The sequence below is a fragment of the Podarcis erhardii genome, assembly GCF_964252035.2.
Source record: "Podarcis erhardii genome assembly, chromosome: 1".
Taxonomy (NCBI): domain Eukaryota; kingdom Metazoa; phylum Chordata; class Lepidosauria; order Squamata; family Lacertidae; genus Podarcis; species Podarcis erhardii.
Window position 1 is genome coordinate 21,569,857 of NC_138497.1, and position 19,476 is coordinate 21,589,332.

Below are 19,476 nucleotides of genomic sequence, written 5' to 3' on the forward strand. Positions count from 1 at the left end.
TGTCTTCCCACACTCTGATAGGTAGGGAATATTCTCCAAACAATTCTTGTACCAGTTGCTTATAAAATTCCAGTTCTCTACATACATCTGATAATGCATTGAACTCAGATTCAGTTGAAATTAAAGCTATAAGTTATTGCTTTCTTGATCTCCAACCAATTAGTGCATTTCCAAATTTTATCGCCATTCCTGACACTGATTTTCTATCTGGTCCAGTATCTGCCCAACTACTGTCGGCCCAACATTCAAGTTGTGTGCTACCCTCTGCTGATAGTTTTAAGTTTGGAGATACCTTAAAACTCTTTTTACTCCTTGCCAAGCATGCATTGATGGTTTTTCAGCTTGTCTGCACAGCATGTTGACAGCATATGTTTATATCGGGCCGAGTCCACTGTGCAATGTGGAGTAGACTGCCTATCGCTGACTGGTAAACCCCGGGATTACTGAACTCTGCCTGTTGCTCGGCTTGAGCATCCTTTGTGTAATTTAACTCCATTGGGGTTTTAACACCAGCACAGTTGTCCATTTTAAACCTTTCCAGCAACTGCTGGATCTTAGCTTCTTGGCTGAGCCAATAGTTCCCATTTTCATCTTGCTGAATTTTAACTCCTAGATAAACAGATACAGTGCCTAGTGATTTTATCTGAAACTTTTCTCCAAGCTTTGTGGCAAATTGTTGTGCAAGTTTATCGTCCTTTCCACTATATAATAAATCGTCAACAAATATCAAAACTGCTTCTTGTTCATATCCCGAGCCTTTTAGATAAAGACATGCATCTGCTGCACTTTTTCTGAACCCCATGCTCTCTAGAGCATCATTTAAGCAGGAATTCCAATTACGGGCAGACTGTTTCAACCCATAAATGGATTTGTGTAGGCACCAGACCTGGTTTGGCTTGTCTCCTTCAAAACCTGGTGGTGGTGTCATATAGACTTCCTCCTGTAAGTCTGCATTTAAATAAGCCACATTGACATCAAAATGAAATAACTTATTTCCCTTCTTAGCTGAAGAGGCTAGAAGCATTCTTAATGACTCCGATCTTGAAGTAGGGGCATAGATTTGAGAATAGTGGGACTTCCGGGTTAGCGCGAACGGCTAATGGCGGATTCCCTCCGAGCTCCGGAGGGAATCGGCTCTACTGAAGACGGGTCTTGCCGTGCCGGCGACACGGGGACCCTCAGAAACCGCAGGCGCGGAAGCCTGAGGACTTGGTGACTCGGTGGGCACCTTAAGCGCCCTCCCCGACCCACGAAGAGCCTTTTCAAAGGCTGCGGAGAGGGTACGGAGAGTGGCGTGGTGCTGAGAGTAGACCGCTACTTCAGTGGAGTGAAGCCGCAAGCCATGGCCGGAGAGCGCTGACTTTCTTCCCAAAATTTGGACTGGATAACAAAGGACCCGTGAGTAGTGGAATTTGGACTTTAAAAATTTTATCCTGTGAATTCGGCACGATCGGGGGATGTGTTAAAGGGAAGTCCGCACCCCCTCTACTTATAGACGACTTAAAGCAAGGAACGGAGAATTAAGGCAGAATGAATACTGTTTTGATGATTTAAAAGTTTTTCACAAATTTGATAGAAGAAGATCTTGTGCTGGAGAGAAAGGGAATTTTGGAACTTTGTGTGTAATCCCCCCCAAAAACCCGGGAGTGTCCTATTTGGGTGCCGGAGGAAGAAGTGAAAGGAGTTTGACAGCTGTCAAAGAAGCTGTCAAACGGGCGGACAAAGTAAAGAATTTTGTTATTTAACAACTCTTGGAATTAAAGCTGATACATTTGGACTGAGGCGATTGGAAACAAAGTATTGATAATAACAAAGTAACAGATTATTGGAAAAGGACTACTAAATAACTGAAAGCCCCCTAGGGGGAATTAGTGACATTACAATGGCTGCAGAGGGAAAATTACTGGCGGAGATAGAAAAAATGTTCTTTCTCGTGGGAATCCTGCAGGAGCAGAGTATGGCTCTGAGTAAAGTTTTTATGACCTTGAATTCTGAAACAAACAACTCTGCTGAATGCACAAAGGAGACGCATGATAAAAACTCTGCAGCTGAGCAGGAAGAGATGCCTTTGGAATTGACAGAGAAGAAAGAAGGAGTTCAGACACTACAAGTGGAAAATATCAACCAGGAATCTGCATTGTTAGAGTATGAGCAAGAAGACCTTTGGATTACAAACCTGCGAAAGATGAGAAAGAAGAAGAGAGAAGTCCCTGGAGTACTTGGAATATTAAAACTAAAAAGAATAAAGCAACATGATTGGGACTTTCCTCTTGAGTATGGAAAACTAGATGGTCTTTCGCAGCAAACACTCTTTAACATTCTGGATGAAAGAAAATATGATGTGACTCTGACTGAACTCCTTCGGGGTCTTAGGACCAACAAAGAGGATTACCAACAAAGTTGGCAGAGAGGGACTGACAGAGAATCAGACGCCTCGGACGTGAGGAATCCGGGCTAAGAACTATTTTTTGTTTGTTTTTTGGACATTTGTCTGGGAAGGGACAGAAACCGGGGCAGGGGGGGGAGAGAATAGAACTATAAAATGTTATGTTTTGTTTTACTTGGTCAATGTGACCTATAATTAATATAATAAAGGGAAAATTTGTGGAGGGGAAGTTAGATCGACCTTAAAAAAAAAGAAATTAATGATTATAAGAGAATTGGATAAGTTGAATATAGATAAACAAAAAGAATTTAACTTTTAAAAACAATATGAATATCTTTAAGAGGTTAGGTAAGAACTTGCTGAATTAATTTTGGAACTGGGATGTAAGAGGAGGGGGTGGGGGGAAGTCAATGAAAGTGGGTAAAGAAAATTAGGGTATGTAATTGTATTTGTGTGTTTGTGTGTTTTTGTCTTTGTGTGTGTGTTTGTTGTTATAAAATGTAAAAACCCAATAAATTTTTTATTTTTTTTTTTAAAAAAGAGAATAGTGAACACCTTTGCACTGCGAAAATCCTTTTGCAACTAGTCGGGCTTTATATTGCAACTCCTCAGTAGTTGTGGGCTTTAAACAATATACCCATCGACAACCTACAGCTTGTTGCCCTTTCGGAAGCTCTGTACTTGTAAACACAACGAGAGACTTTATTGAAGCCATCTCCTTTTCCATTGCTTCCTGCCACTTTACGGCTTCTGAGCTTGGAAGCTGTTGTACCTCTATATAGCTATCTGGCTCACACTGTGCCATATTTACGTATACACTCGTCACCTTAAACCGCTCTGGTGGCTTGCCCTTTGTGGCACGGTTTGACCTGTGCAATTGTTCCTCTTGTGCCCCCTCTGACCGTTGGCTGTCAGAATCTGTCTCAGACTTAATATCTGGATGTGCCCCTAGGGATAAAGACCTCCGTTTAGATACCTCCCTTGGGCTTGGTGTTGCAGGCGGCCTACTTCGCTTTTGCTGTCTGCTAGGCCTACTGACTGCCGATGTTGGAACACTCCTAGATTCTGGCTTTTCTACCTTAGGAGAAGAACCTTGTGCCTGGTCAGAATCTGCATCTGAACCATGTGCACCATCCCCTTCTGGCTCACCACCCTCTGGACATTCATTCTCATCATAAATGCCTATATCATCTCTCAAAATGTCAGGGTTAGCATGTAAGTGAGTCCATCCAGATTGCTCACAAAATTCAGCGCTCCTACTGAGGACCACTCTTGTAGTATCCCCATTTGGGTTCACGAACCTCCAAGATTTGGCGTGTGGTTTGTACCCACAAAAGATGAGTTTCCTAGCCCTTGGACTTCCCTTTTTCCTTAACGCTTTTGGGATAAGTACATAGGCTTGAGATCCAAACACCCGAAAGTAATTAACTTTAGGCTTCTTCCCGTATAAAGCAAAATATGGCGTAGTGTCAATTACCAAATTATATACTCAGTTCAGAATATGAGTAGCCGTCTGCCAGGCTTCCGCCCAGTAACTTTGAGGGAGTTTAGAATCAAACAACATAGAGTTTGCCAACTCTTGTAGAACCCTGTTTTTGCGTTCGGCCACACCTCCTTCTTGGGGGGGAATAAGGTGTAGACAGACGATGCTTAATTCCCTTTCTCTTAAAGAAATTCTGCAACACAGACCCGGTAAATTCTGACCCTCTGTCTGTCTGAAAAGCAAGTACTCTAGTACCGAATTCAAGTTCTACTGCACGAACCCAATTTTTAACTGTTTCTGCAGTATCTGCTTTTGTTTTGAGAGGAAAAAACCATGTGACTTTTGTTTTGTCATCCGAGAGACACAGTGCATACCTCGAACCTCCCATGCTAGCAACAGGCATTGGGCCACATAGGTCCATATGCACAAGTTGGAATACTTTGTCAGATTTCCTATCTGAACTGGGATAGCTGCATCTATGAACCTTCGCCCTTTTGCATGCAGTACAATCTAAATATTTAGTACATTTGTTCATTTTGCACCCTTCTGATAATTCAGGTTGCCTTTTAACATACTGAAAATTAATATGTCCCAAACGGCGGTGCCATAAATGAACACAAGAATTATGGGTAGGCAAGTTCACACAACCAACATGAACCTGTTCAACTTCATCTGGACTTGTCTCAAAATAATATAACCCATTTCTGCATTCCACCTGCAAAAGAGATACGTTATTCTTTGAAATAGTACAAACTCCATTTTCAAACACAGTTTTAAACCCATCTCTATCAAGTTCTGACACAGACAAAATATACCCCTTCATTCCCTTTAGCACATAGGCATCAATTTCTGTATGCAAACAATTCAAGAACACTGTGCCTACGGTCTCTAAGGAACGCTTAGTTGAATCTGCCATTGTCACAACTTTGTTGTTGTTTAGTCGTTTAGTCATGTCCGACTCTTCGTGACCCCATGGACCAGAGCACGCCAGGCACTCCTGTCTTCCACTGCCTCCCGCAGTTTGGTCAGACTCATGTTTGTAGCTTCGAGAACACTGTCCAACCATCTTGTCCTCTGTCGTCCCCTTCTCCTTGTGCCCACCATCTTTCCCAACATCAGGGTCTTTTCCAGGGAGTCTTCTCTTCTCATGAGGTGGCCAAAGTATTGGAGCCTCAGCTTCAGGATCTGTCCTTCCAGTGAGCACTCAGGGCTGATTTCCTTCAGAATGGAGAGGTTTGATCTTCTTGCAGTCCATGGGACTCTCAAGAGTCTCCTCCAGCACCATAATTCAAAAGCATCAATTCTTCGGCGATCAGCCTTCTTTATGGTCCAGCTCTCACTTCCATACATCACTACTGGGAAAACCATGGCTTTAACTATACGGACCTTTGTCGGCAACAAAGGTCACAACTTTAGGGGTTTGCAAATGCCTGCAATTCTGCAAACGGACACTAGATGGCGCCACCAGGTGGTGAGAAGCACCACTGTTGATTAACCAGTGTAGATTGCTGCCTTGGCCACGCCGTTGCATCAACGCCATTGCTGAAGCCATGTGCTGTGTGCTGTGGGAGTAGCCACGACCTCCTCCTCTTCTCCGACGTCCCCTGGAACTCCTTGTCTGATAACTAGGGGTAACGGCCTTGGTGCTGTCTTGACCAGGTTCACGTGTACAGTTTCTGATTAAATGGGAAGAGGAACCACAGCAAAAACAGTGTGTAGCTACCAAAGCATTTACTGTGTTCTCAAACTCAGCGTCCCCACTCTTAGGCACAGCACAACTCCCCTTTGAAGACAAACCTCTTTCTCTTTGCCTTTTATCCTGTTCATCTGCAAGCCGAGAAGAAATGTATTCAAGGGTTAATTCAGCTGAAGGCATAGCTTCCAAAGTTAAAGCTAGAGTCTCATAGCTTTTATCAAGAGAAGACAACAATATGTATGACTGCTGCTCCATAGAGAAAGGAATGCCCAGCTGTCTTAGTTGATTAAACACTCCCGGTTGGAGACGTAAATCAAACAAACATCTTGTAGCATGGATCTTGGCCCCCGCAGTGTTTCTGGAATTTAGCCGCTGCAGAACCGTCCAGACCTCATGCGTGTTCTTTAACTCAGAAACGTAAGGCATTTGCTCTGGTCCCACTGCCAAAACTAATAGACCTTGGGCTTTCCTGTCGCGTTTCTGTGAAGCTGCTGCTGCTTTGTCTTCTGCAGACATGTCTGCAGCTGCCTGTAAAGGCGGTGCTTCAGTACAACTCCACAAGTCTTTTGCTTGTAACCAAACCCTTACTCTAGCCTTCCAATCTTGCCAAGTTTCCCATTGAGTCGCGTAAACGGGACAGCAAAACTTTCCTGGGACTCTGCCATCCTCCCTGGGGCTTAGGAATGATACTCACACACCTGTAGACCGTCTCCCAGCTGCTGAGGTGGCTCCTTGAGGAATAAGACGTCTTCCAGCAAGTACAAACTGCGCAGTGCCTGTTTAAAACTTTTCTAGGCACGTTGCAGGACTCAAGCTGCTTTAAAGGCTTTCGTTGTCAGCAACCGCTTCTGTCTTCACTCCAGTCCTTTCATAAATCACTCTGAACTGCACTCCTTATCTCCTTCTTGACGTACAAACAGCCATAACCTGTCCATTAAACTTTAATTAGTTTAATGTTAAGTAAACGTCCAGTGCGCTTCCAACGCCATAAATCTTATCTCAGCAGATAATTTCGTGCAGCAGTTGAAATAAGAGAACAAAAGAAAGATGAAATCCTGATCTAATTAAGAGAATGCAAGAAATATTAATAATAAATCCTAGTGATGAACAGACCAAACAAACATCCAAATTGTTACAAACACAATATTCAATGCTAATCAATCAAGAAATCGAATGGAGAATCAAATCAATGAGGCAAAAATTCTTCGAATCAGCAAACAAAACAGGGAAATTCTTGGCCTGGCAATTGCGAAAAAGGAAAAAGCAAAATGTGATTAATAAGATAAAAATAGAAGAAAGGCTTGTGGAAGATCCTAATGAAATAAAGAAAAATTTACTGAAATTCTTTGAAAAACTTTACCAGAAAGAAGAAGATATAGTAGAAATAGGAAAATACTTAGAAAATAACAGAATAACATCCATAACGGAGGACGAGAAAACCCAATTGAACAAGTGCATAACAGTAGATGAAGTCCAGGAAGCAATAAAGAGAACGAAACTAGGGAAAGCACCGGGCCCAGACGGTCTATCGGCTAAATATTATAAAACTCTTGAAGAATACTTAGCCCCGGTGTTATGTGAGGTAATGAATAATATTCTACAAGGAGGGAAGATACCGGACTCCTGGAAAGATGCTCACATAACGCTGATACCTAAAGTGGACTCAGATAAATTAAACCTAAAAAATTATAGACCGATATCACTTCTCAACAATGATTATAAAATATTTGCTGAGATAATGGCAAATAGACTCAAGAGCTATTTTAAAAATGCAATACATACGGATCAAGCTGGATTCCTTCCTAATAGACAACTAAAAGACAATGTTAGGCATATAATAAATATTATTGAATACTTGGAAAAGAAGAATGAAATTCCTGCAGCACTATTTTTTATCGATGCAGAAAAAGCATTTGATAATGTATCATGGCGATTCCTACTAGAATGTATGGAGACAGCAGGGATAGCAGGTGCCTTTATGGAGGGAATCAAAGCAATTTATTCAAATCAAAGAGCTAAACTGATCATTAACAACAATCTATCAGACACATTCGAAATTTCAAAGGGCACAAGACAAGGTTGCCCTCTGTCTTCGCTTCTTTTTATAATGGTGTTGGAAGTGATTGCGAATAAGATAAGGAAAACATCTGAGATACGAGGAATCAGAATTGGGGTGAAAGAATTCAGACTGAAGGCATACACCAATGACCTGGTGATATCAGTTGAGGACCCGGTACAGAGTATTGACAAAGTTCTTGGACTTCTAGAAGAATTTGGGAAAGTGTCAGGCTTTAAGCTAAACAAAACCAAAACCAAATTGATGGTTAAGAATATGGGAGAAGATCTAAGGAGGCAGCTAGAACTCCAATCGGGAATCAAAGAAGCAAAAAAGATAAAATACCTAGGAGTGTGGTTAACAATGAAGAATATAAATTTAATGGCTGATAATTATACAAACACCTGGAAGGAAATCCAAAAGGAACTAGATATTTGGAATAATCCTGGTCAGGCAGAATGGCTGCAATCAAGATGTGTATATTACTGAAACTTTTATTTTTATTCCAAAATGTCCCAGTGATTAGAGGAAGTTCAATATTTAAAAATTGGCAAAAAGCTCTTTCCAAATTTATATGGCAAGGCAAAAGACCGAGAATTAGATCTAAATTGTTAATGGACAGAAAAGACAGAGGAGGATTCTCGGTCCCAAACTTGAGCTTGTATTATGAAGCCTCGTGCCTTTGTTGGCTTAGAGAATGGGTTACTTTAAAGAACACAGATCTGTTAGATTTAGAAGGCTTTGACCTAAGATTTCGCTGGCATTCTTATCTTTGGCAGAATAAGGAAAAGGTGCATAAAGGCTTCTCAAACCACATCATTAGAGGAACACTATTAGAAGTGTGGGAAAAGAATAAAAAATTACTGGGAAAAAATACCCCCTGGTGGTATCGCCTATTGATATATTACCTATTAAAAAAATAAACATGGAAGGTGAGAGACTGACCTATGAAGACCTCCTGGAAAGATCGGAAAAGGGATGGAAAATTAGACCCTATGAAGAGTTAAAAAGTAAATTAACAGGTTGGCTGCAGTATCACCAAATTAATGCCTTATGGAAGGATGACAAAAAGATTGGAATGAATGAGAAAAAATCTAAGTTCCAGGTAGAGATAATAGAAAGTAAAACCAAATTATTATCAAAAATATATAATCAACTTTTGGATTGGGACACCAAGGATGAAGAGGTTAAAGAGGTCATGGTAAAGTGGGCAATAGATATTGGATACAATTTGTTAAGATTAGATTTATTGCTCAGATAAGCCTTGGCGTCCAGCCCGCTTCGGCTGCGCAGTTACCGGACTTCAAAGGCCACATTCCAAAGGCTCTGAGCAACAGCAGAGTTTCAGCAGCGGCAAGAGAAAGCTGCAAAACTTCCAGTGCTTTCTTCAGTGTGCCCAAACAAAGGCCACACAGGATCTCAGCAGCTAAAAGCAGTTTTATTTACAGCAGACTATCCATTATCTATTACAGCAAACAGCATCGTGAAAACACGTCCTCTCTCCTCAAAAGCGAAAGTAGAGAAAAAGAACAAAGGCTGGAGACTCTCGGAAATGACGAAATCTCCCCCCTCCCAGAAATAGGCAGGGCGTACACTCTGAGCTATTTAACCCTGTAAGCTCAGGTTCTCCTCACAAAATTTGGATTTTGAAAAATGGACGAAGTTGTGGACTAAAGGAATGAAATTTACAGCCTGTACTGCCCTCAGAGAAAATATGGAAAAGATTATGTATCGTTGGTACATCACTCCTGTGAAATTACAAAAAAAATGTATAAGACTGGTGACAAAAGGTGTTGGAAGTGTAAATCCAAAGAGGGATTTGTGAAGAAATGGAAATGTGAAGAAGTTAAAAAAAAATTGGGATTCCATCTACAATGAATTAAAGAAAATACTTAAATACATCTTTGTCAAAAAGCCCGAAGCTTTCCTTCTGGGAATGATTGGAGAGGAGATCAGGAAAGAAGATTACATAATGTTTCAATATGCAATTGTAGCTGCCTGGATTCTGTTAGCACAAAATTGGAAAACCCCAAATATCCCGACCGTTAAAGACTGGCAAATTAAATTGTTTGAGTATTCGTGTTTATATAAATAAGTCCTGCGTCCAGCCACTCTTCCCTCTGTGGGCTCTGCTGTGAGCTGGCCTAGCAGGGTAGCAGAGTAGCAGCGGTCCTGCGTCCGTGTGAGAAAAGGGATAAATCAAGTCCAGAGACAGTTCGGTTCTTATCTCTAGAAGCGTTTATTTACAAGCCATAAATCAGTCTCTTTCCATCAGAGCTTTCCGGCATCTCTCCGTGCTTCCAAAAGCACACACTCACAGCCTCTCAGTTGAGCTGTGTATCTCAGGCAGAAGCGAAAGCAACTCTGCTCAGACTGTGACGCACTTCTCTGCATCAAGCTCCTCCCAGATACAGGACACCACAGAGTTTTAACCCTGTCAGTTCCAAACTCCACATTGAGTACATGGATTTGGCAAAAATGACGCAGAACATCAGACAGAAAAAAGGCATAAAGTTTATTGACGATTGGTCTAAATTCATAACATATATGGAAACAAACTCTAGAGATATAAAAATTACAGTAGGTTTAATATAACTCTTGCGATGTGCAGATGTTATAAAATGAAAAACTGCAGAATGGTTTTAATTTTCAGTTGGAAATTCACCTCTCAGTTGAGCTGTGTATCTCAGGCAGAAGCGAAAGCAACTCTGCTCACAGACTGTGACACACTTCTCTGCGTCAAGCTCCTCCCAGATACAGGACACCACGGAGTTTTAACCCTGTCAGTTCCAAACTCCACACCCCCTCTTGTCCTGCATCTGGGGACAATAGCCAACAATGCTTTCCCCATACACAGACCCTCACAGAACTCCTCGTGCTTCTGGAAGGTTAATGGTTTTGTGAAACCATCAGCGAGGTTCTTGGTTGAGGGACAGTATTTCAGAGCAACTAGCCCCTCACGAACGCTCTGACACACATTTTGAAAACGTATGTCCAAATGTTTGGTCTCAGCCAATTTAAGGCACGGTTGATTGTCTTCATGCACCACAACGGGCAGACAATTTCCCCCACAGATTTCCTCGACCAAACACACATAGAACTCCAGCTCTCTGCAAACCTCTGATAGCGCACTGAACTCAGCTTCAGTAGATGAAAGCGCTATGAGACTTTGCTTCCGGGACCTCCACCCAACTACTGAGTCCCCAAACTTCACCACTAGGCCTGACACTGACTTGCGGTCCTCAAGTTTAGCCCAGTCCGAGTCCACCCAAGCAGTCAGCTTGACATCGCCCTCAGCTGACATCTTGAGGCAAAAGTCTTTGGTATCTTGCAGGTAACGTAGCACCCGCTTTATACCATTCCAGGCCTGCACACTAGGACTTGAAGCCTCTCTACTGAGCAGATTGACAGCGAACGCTATATCTGGTCTGCTCCACTGTGACAGATACAACAGACTGCCCAGAGCTGACTGAAAGAGTTCAGTGTTTTCGAACACCATGCACTCTACTTGCTGACACTCCTTCACATATCCAGCCTCCATGGGTGATCTGGCACCCGCACAATCAGACATCCTGAACTTCTCAAGCAACTGTTCAATCTTACCTTTCTGGCGAAGCAAAAAACTTCCATCACTTGCTCTTGTGATCTCTATGCCTAAATAGGACTTGACATCTCCAAGCTGCTTTAGCTTGAACCGCTTTCCAAGCTCTCTAGCAAACTTCTCCACCTGTTTACCTGTCTGTGCCATGATCAAGAGGTCGTCAACAAACACCTGCACCACTTGCTGTTTCAAGCCTGAATCTTTAATGTAAAGACAACTGTCTGCAAGGGATCTCTTAAAACCTAGCTCTTCTAAGGCTTCATGTAGGCACATATTCCAATTTCTGGCAGATTGGCGTAATCCATAGATGGATTTGTGCAACCGCCACACGACGCCTGGCTCACTGACTTCAAACCCAGGAGGAGGAAGCATGTACAACTCCTCCTTGAAATCTGAGTTCAGGTAGGCGACATCTACATCAAAGTGGTTCACCTTCCAACCTCTCTGTGCTGCTATCGCCAAGAGCGTTCTCAGAGTCTCCGCTCTCGAGGTTGGCGAATATACCTCGGTGAAGTGGACACCCTTTCTCTGTGTGAATCCTCGGGCCACTAACCTCGCTTTATACTGTGGTTCTCCTGCTTCTGTGGGTTTCAAGCAGTAAACCCATCTGCAGCTCACGGCTTTTTCGCCCATCGGCAACTTCGTGAGGGAGAACACACCTAGAGACTCCATTGAGTTCATCTCCTTCTGCATCACCTCACGCCATTTGCTAGCTTCTTCCTGAGGCAACTTCTGAACATCCTCAAAGGATTCAGGTTCATATCTAGCCACACCAACCCAGACACTAGTGGCTTCATACCTTTCAGGTGGCTTTCCCTTGGTTGATCTTGCTGACCTCCTCAGCATGAATTCTGGAACTGCGCCTGATTCACCTGGATCAACCCTACTATCCTCTGTGTCAGAAACATCCCCCTCTGACCTGCTGCGCCGTTTCGGGCGTACAGCTGGTTCTGCTGGCGAGGATGGTGCACTCCTTAGCTCAGACTTGACAGAGACCTGTGGAGGGGTCCTGGGACTCCCTTTTGGAGAGCCTGGCGCTGGACCCTGTGGCTGTGGACCGTGCACATCAGCAACAGGTTCAGCCTCACCCTCCTCTTCTTCCTCATCTGAGTCTAACAGAACATCCGGGTTTCCGTGAAGACATTTCCACCCACTCTGCTCGCAAAACTCAGCACTGCCACTAATAAGCAGCCTAGACTGGTTGCCAGTAGGGTATGCGAAACGCCACGCCTTTGAACCTGGCTCATAGCCCACAAAGATCATCTTCCTAGATCTTGGCTCACCCTTTCTGCGCATGGCCTTTGGAATGAGAACCCAAGCCTCAGAACCAAAAACATGGAGAAACCCCACCTTCGGCTTCTTCTGATGCAACAAGAAAAATGGTGTGTTGCCTACACTGGAATTGTACACCCTATTCTGCACAAAACACGCTGTTCTATAACTCTCAGCCCAAAAGCGCTGTGGCAAACCTGAGTCTGCCAACATAGCGTTCGCTGCTTCCTGTAGCGTGCAAAATTTTCTCTCTGCAACTCCATTCTGTTGCGGAGAGTAGGGGGCCGTCAATCGATGATTGATACCCTTCTGCCTGAAAAACGATTGCAGCGCAGAACCTGTGAACTCCCCCCGCGATCAGATTGAAAGGAAACCACCCTGGTAGAGAACCGCAGCTCTACCGCTGTGATCCAATCCCTGATCAGCGCAGCTGCTTCTGACTTATATTTAAGCGAGAAAACCCAAGAAAATCTCGAAAAATCGTCAATCAGAACCAGAATCCATTTAGACCCAGCTAAAGAAGGTGTTGGCATGGGCCCTGACAAATCCGCATGCACAAGTTCAAAGGGTTTGCTGGTTTTCCTCTCTGACCTGGGATATGTGCATGTTGTGACCTTCGATTGCTTACAGGCTTGACAATCTAGGTATTTGTCACAAGCCTTGAACCTACAACCAATTGTGTTCTCTGCGGCTTTTCTCACAAGTGACCACCCAGCATGTCCAAATTTCCTGTGCCACAAGTGTATACAATCATGGTGTGGTGGGACATTTGCACACTGCACCTGTGCGTCTTCAATGGACTTTCCACTAGCCCCATTTTCCACCAGCCCCATTTTTCCACCAGTCCCATTTTCCACCAGTCCCATTTTTCCACCAGCCCCATTTTCAACAGGCATCTGCACCAGAAAGAGCCTGTCTTTTCTCTCAACACTGTAGATCTTCTTCCCATCCCTGTAAAAGGAACACAAATTGTTAGAAAACAAAACATCGAACCCATCAGCATTTAGTGATGACACACTTAAAAGAGAGTGTGCAAGCTCTGGGACCACAAAAGCCTGCACCCAATGATCCAAAAAAGAACAATATAAAAACCCAGATTCAGTCAATGGTCTCTGCGACCCATCTGCTAATTTGACATAGCGTTGAGTTTTAACTATCTTGCAGTTCCACAGGAACTCTCTAGATGGCACTAGACTGTGAGTCACTCCTGAATCGATAATTAGAGATAAAGTGTCTCTCTGGCTGTTTTCCAAGGTTGCCATGGCGACGCTCGTACCCCCACCAGGGCCTCTGTCAGTGCCAGTGCTGGTTGCCATGGTTGCTGCAAGGTTGCTGCTGGTGTTCTCACGCTCCGCTGTCTGAGAACCGCTGCTTATCTGTCTTCCTAGCAGGTGGCTGACCTTGCATTCCAGAGCCTCTGCAGAACAATGCCCTTCGCTGTTGGACTTCGCCTCAGAGCACAAACAACTCTTGGAGACTTTGGCTTTCTCAGAGCTCTTGGAACGGCCTGCACCCCCACTCCTGGGTACCACGTTGCCTGAGGAACAGACTGCAACTGCCTTCCTCTTCCCAGCTCCTAGCCTTTCTCCAGCACACAGTCCATCACACAGATGTGTTGAAACATAGAAACAGCTTCCCAAAACAGTCCCAGCCTTTTCTGGACTTTCTGGGCGTCCCTCAGCCCCTCCTGGGCTTTCTGCTCCCTTTGGGCATCCTCTAGCCCCCTCTGGTCTGGCTCCCACTGCAGCCTGACATGCTGTCTTCAGTGCCTGCCACGCAACCCAGGGCTTCTTCCCTTGGAGCTCTGGCAACAGCCAAGCCTCAACGCTGGCCCTTAAAATGGCTAGCACCCTTTGCTCTCTCTCCAGAGCATCAGCCACGGCTGCTTTGGGCTGGGCCTGGACTGGATCGGCTTGCGTGCATTCCCACAGCTGCCTTCCCTCCAGCCAGTAGTACATGCGCTCACTCCAGTCCTGCCAATTGGCCCCATTCAGTCTTTCACCGGGATAGCTGTCTTGGCCCTGCTGTGCCTGTGCAGCAGCCATTCTCCACCCACCGGGGCTTTAAGTGTATTCACACGTCTGCCAGCAAGCTGGACCTCCGAAGCAGCCATCTTCCTTGGCTTTTGGCTCCGCTCTCCAGCATTCCTCACTGCCCTTCCTGGCAGGAGATCACAGCAACTCAAAGCTGGCAGCCTTCCTCCCTTCTCACACTTGTCAGGAAACACGTAACTCCCATGACCTATTCGTGTGAATATAAATAAATCCTGCGTCCAGCCACTCTTCCCTCTGTGGGCTCTGCTGTGAGCTGGCCTAGCAGGGTAGCAGAGTAGCAGCGGTCCTGCGTCCGTGTGAGAAAAGGGATAAATCAAGTCCAGAGACAGTTCGGTTCTTATCTCTAGAAGCGTTTATTTACAAGCCATAAATCAGTCTCTTTCCATCAGAGCTTTCCGGCATCTCTCCGTGCTTCCAAAAGCACACACTCACAGCCTCTCAGTTGAGCTGTGTATCTCAGGCAGAAGCGAAAGCAACTCTGCTCACAGACTGTGACGCACTTCTCTGCGTCAAGCTCCTCCCAGATACAGGACACCACAGAGTTTTAACCCTGTCAGTTCCAAACTCCACATTGAGTACATGGATTTGGCAAAAATGACGCAGAACATCAGACAGAAAAAAGGCATAAAGTTTATTGACGATTGGTCTAAATTCATAACATATATGGAAACAAACTCTAGAGATATAAAAATTACAGTAGGTTTAATATAACTCTTGCGATGTGCAGATGTTATAAAATGAAAAACTGCAGAATGGTTTTAATTTTCACAAAATCCAAAACCGAGATGGAGGGAAGTCAGTCGTTATTTGTTGTTATTTAATGTCTGTTTTTTGGTTGGTGTAGGTGTTCTGCTTTGGGTGATGTTTGCCTTTTTCTTTGGTATGTGTGGGCTATTTTTTATTTTTATTCTTCTTTTTTGTTGTTGTTTGATTATAGAAAATGAATAAAAAGAAGTTAAAAAACAACAACAACATATTTTTTAAGATTGTGAAAAAAGAAAGAAAAACACCAAGTGATTTTGCAGACAACTCAATCAGTGTTTTATTTGTTCAGTTTGGGAACATGTCACATTTATCACTCTGATACCTAAAAGCATCTTAGCAATCATGCTACATATTGGATACTCCATGTTTTCTGTGCTGCAACACAAGTTGAGCAATCATGCCGCAGTAATATTTGTGACTTTTCCCAGGAAGATGACTGCATCAGTTTCCTCATCAACAACGTGCATCAGAAAGGGGTGATTGAACTGAAGTACAGAAGGAGGGGATCTAGGAACAATTTCAATGGCAGCAGTAGCTGCAGGTTCAGTGTCATTCTCGTCGACATTTAAATAAGCTTCGTGAATAGCCTGCAAAGAAATACAACAAAAATTAGTGCAAGATTGTGTCTGACTCAGGGTTTTATCATGAGAAAATCTAGGCCTTCAAAACAAACAAATCCACTGAATGTCTTAAGAAACAACATCATGTGGCCGTTTCTCACTCTGATTACCTATTGATCTGGTTCCTCTAACCAGTTTTAAGCATCATATCTGTGTATCAGTCAGCCTCAAGGAACTGAAGGAATTTTCTGAAAATCTTGATGTCAATCTTCTCCATAATTATTTTTTCCTAGTTCTTGTCTCTCTCCCTTACTGTTGATGAGAAGCAAGATCCCAATGCCAGGCTGATTATGCTAAAAATACGAACACTTCTTTCATATATATCACATATAATATTACCCTATTGCTCCTATAATATTAGAAACGCTAGTTTCCAAAAGTAGCCAGCACATAAACAGATAAATACAAAAGTTTATATAACTGGATAAAAGATATATCTAGTAATATACTTTAAAATTATGCTGTGTAATACACACAGCATATGGTTCATCAGCACTATAGTATATTGCATTTTAAAATGGGGTTTCAGAGTTTTTAGGGGTTTTTGAATGTTTTATGTAGATTTTTAGTTTCATTGTTCTGTGTGGCACAATGACAATAAAGATGTCGTATATATCGTAAAAAAAATTACAGTGCCTGAGCAGGTCAGTCTAAAGCAGGTATGTGATAAACGATACTGTCTGCACAAAGCTTGCAAATATATCAGATTTCTCCTCCTTCTCCAATGCTAACTGCAATCTTTGCAAAGCAATTGGTACCGAATCATCTGCTCTTGAAAATAGTGTGTCAGAGGTGGGGATACTGTGGCCCTCCTGATGTTTTTGGATCTCATCAGCCCCAGATAGCATGACCAAGGGAAGAGGGAGAGCTGGGGCTGAAGAGTTTCTCCATCAGTTCTGTTGGGAGACCAGCTCCATTGGGGCTCCCCCCTCAACTGTCATCAAGCACTACTCATTCCATTAGGCTATAGTAGAGGGAGAGATGGGTTCTTGGAATCTCTTAATCATTCTAGCTGGAATAGCAAATTTTTTAACTCCTCCTCTCCATGAGAGATAGGATTGTGGTTCAAGTACCCCAAATTATGTTCATTTGAACATAATTCAGACAAGAGGGTACCTCTGGTGAAAAATGGAGGATGCAAGAAAATATAGATCAACCTGTTGAATTTTGAGAAGCCTACCTTGGAAATCTTCACCTCAGGCATGGAAGTAATTCCAGAGAGGTCTGCTTGATCTGTGAATACCTCCGTAATATTCATTCTTCTTAAAATCCCTTTCATAGCATATTTGCCAGAGATTGTAAACCTTGGAAGGAATAGATCTATTCTCCTGTTGAAAGAGGAACCAGAGGCTAGTGAGATATTGCTTGAAAAAAAATGTGCCAGGAGGATTTGGGGTGTCATATGGAGGACAGAATTCTAATCAAAGATGTGCTCTCCCAAGCCCACATTCCTAACATGTTTGCACTCCTGTCTCAGCAATGTCTAGGCTCAATTGATCCTGTTCTGGAATTACAACGGACTTGGTCATTACACAGCCTATCACTACCCCTCAAACTCACAACAATATATTTACACCTACAAATATGTACTACACTCTTTCCACTATAGCATGCGCACTTACTGTGATTTTGTTGAATTCCTCCATTTTAACAAAACGTCTTTGCTAAGAGCATTTTCCAACTGCTTCAATTTTCCTTGGTCAGGAAGAATAAATAATGCTGAAACGTTGCTCTTGTAAGGGAGTTTCACAACCTTGCAGGACAGGATCTTATCATGGTAAGTCTCAAACCAGCTGACTTTGTTCATCATAGGGACTTTCACCGTTGTTTCCTCATCCACATAGAAGTCTCCTTCTCTTGTATGCAGAGAATTGAAAGGTTTTTCCCAATTGGCTTATGGAAAGAACAATAACAGCATACATGTCATTTAATTCTTCAATATATTAATTGTCATACTCAGAGCTTTTAATAAAAGCTTCTGTTTAGTGGCATCTTACTGTGCTGAGATACCTGCCTTTGCATCTCTATTCTTAATCTAGTTCCCAATTACTTAATCTCATTTCCAGGAAAAGGTACTCACAATATATTTGATTTGTTTCGATAATGGTGGAGGTCAATTTTCTGATTGATTAAAGGAATTTCTTTGTGATGAGAAGTCTGAGAAGATTCTTCTCACACAATGGACAGATGATGACTCCATACTAAAGCACCAACAAATCTGAACCACAGCTTAAAGTGTAATCCTTAAACTGAGAACATTCAAGAAGCAAAACCTGTATAAAACAAGTCCATCTGACTTACCTCTCATGTAAATATAGTTCACAATAATCATTAGGGCCTCTCTGTTAAGACATTTGACAGCATCAACTATTTTCCCATTCGTTTTTTTTTCCTATATAGCTATTGATTTGACTTTTAGCTACTGCAGGATTCTTGAAGTTAGTCGGAAGAACATCCGTCTCATAAAAATGTTTGGCATCATCCAGGAACTTCTTCAGGGGTTTCACTTGGTCATCTGTGAATAGGGCATTCCCAATGCTCAGGTGGAGTTCAGCACTGGGGCGGTTCAGTATACGTAAGAGATGATGGAAACCCTCGTGTATTTCCTGTTCAGTGATATCTGACCGGTTAAAGCCAAGTCCTGACAAAAGCTGACGCAACGTGGTTGTTCTAGCTCCAAGTGACACCATGGCCAAGGCAGTGGAAATGCTCAGAGGGGAAAAGAAAATGTTCTTCTCAGTGCTCTCTGAAGCAACATGGTGGTAGAATCGAAAGGCGAAGTCAGCATTTCCTCTGGCTATCTTCAAAGAAGGCAGATCTCTTCCACCTTCAGCAGGAGCAGAACTGCCATGGTCATGATCCTCTTTTTGGTCAGGGGTATAGTGACATTGGGCAAAAGCACAGAGACCAGCAAGAAGCAAACACAGGAAGAGGTGAGACATTGTGTTCCTCTGGAAGTCGTCTGTGAAGACAAATCACATTCAAAATTCATCATTGGGGTTGTCGTTGTGGGAGCGGGACCTAGCTACCACCTCCCCTAAGGCCTTCTCCACCGCTGTCTTGGCTTCTCGTACACTTTATAAATCTGCCACATTGGCCTCAAAGGAATGAACTTGATCCCAGGGGACCAGGAACTCATTGCACCTCTGACATGCCCATGACTTCTGCCCCATGGGGAGATAATCATACATATGGCTGAGGGTGCAAAACACTGGAAATCCTTCCATATCGCTACTGACTTTCTACATGCATGGTTGGTTATGTTGTTGTTATCGTTGTTTTTCTGCTGCTCCAAAGCCAATGGATTCACATGACAAAAAAAGGAGTTTCTGACTAAACGTGAGGAATAACTTTCTGACGTAAGAGCTGTCCAACAGTGGAATGGACTCCCACAGAATTTTTAACACAACTGCAATGAGTGAGCTCCAATCGCAGTAAGCAAGTCGGTGCATACACTGGTATTGTGAGGGGCAACGTTTGGCTAAACGACCCCTGAAAAGGTTTGGAAGGAAGCTCAAGGCAAAGGAACTTTGGCAGTGTCTT

At 43.2% G+C, this 19,476-nt stretch overlaps 1 protein-coding gene across 1 annotated transcript in view; it reads right to left on the reverse strand.

The window, feature by feature from the left end:
* Positions 1-19,242, reverse strand: part of LOC309343043 (alpha-1-antiproteinase S-like) — a 29,065-nt gene extending 9,823 nt beyond the window's left edge. Inside the window, 4 exon segments of the mRNA XM_081864181.1 lie at positions 17,114-17,261; positions 17,556-17,826; positions 18,235-18,322; positions 18,324-19,242. Of these exon segments, the coding sequence (XP_081720307.1) occupies positions 17,114-17,261; positions 17,556-17,826; positions 18,235-18,322; positions 18,324-18,875 (1,059 nt within the window). The 5' untranslated portion in view covers positions 18,876-19,242.
* Positions 19,243-19,476: the final 234 nt, after the last annotated feature.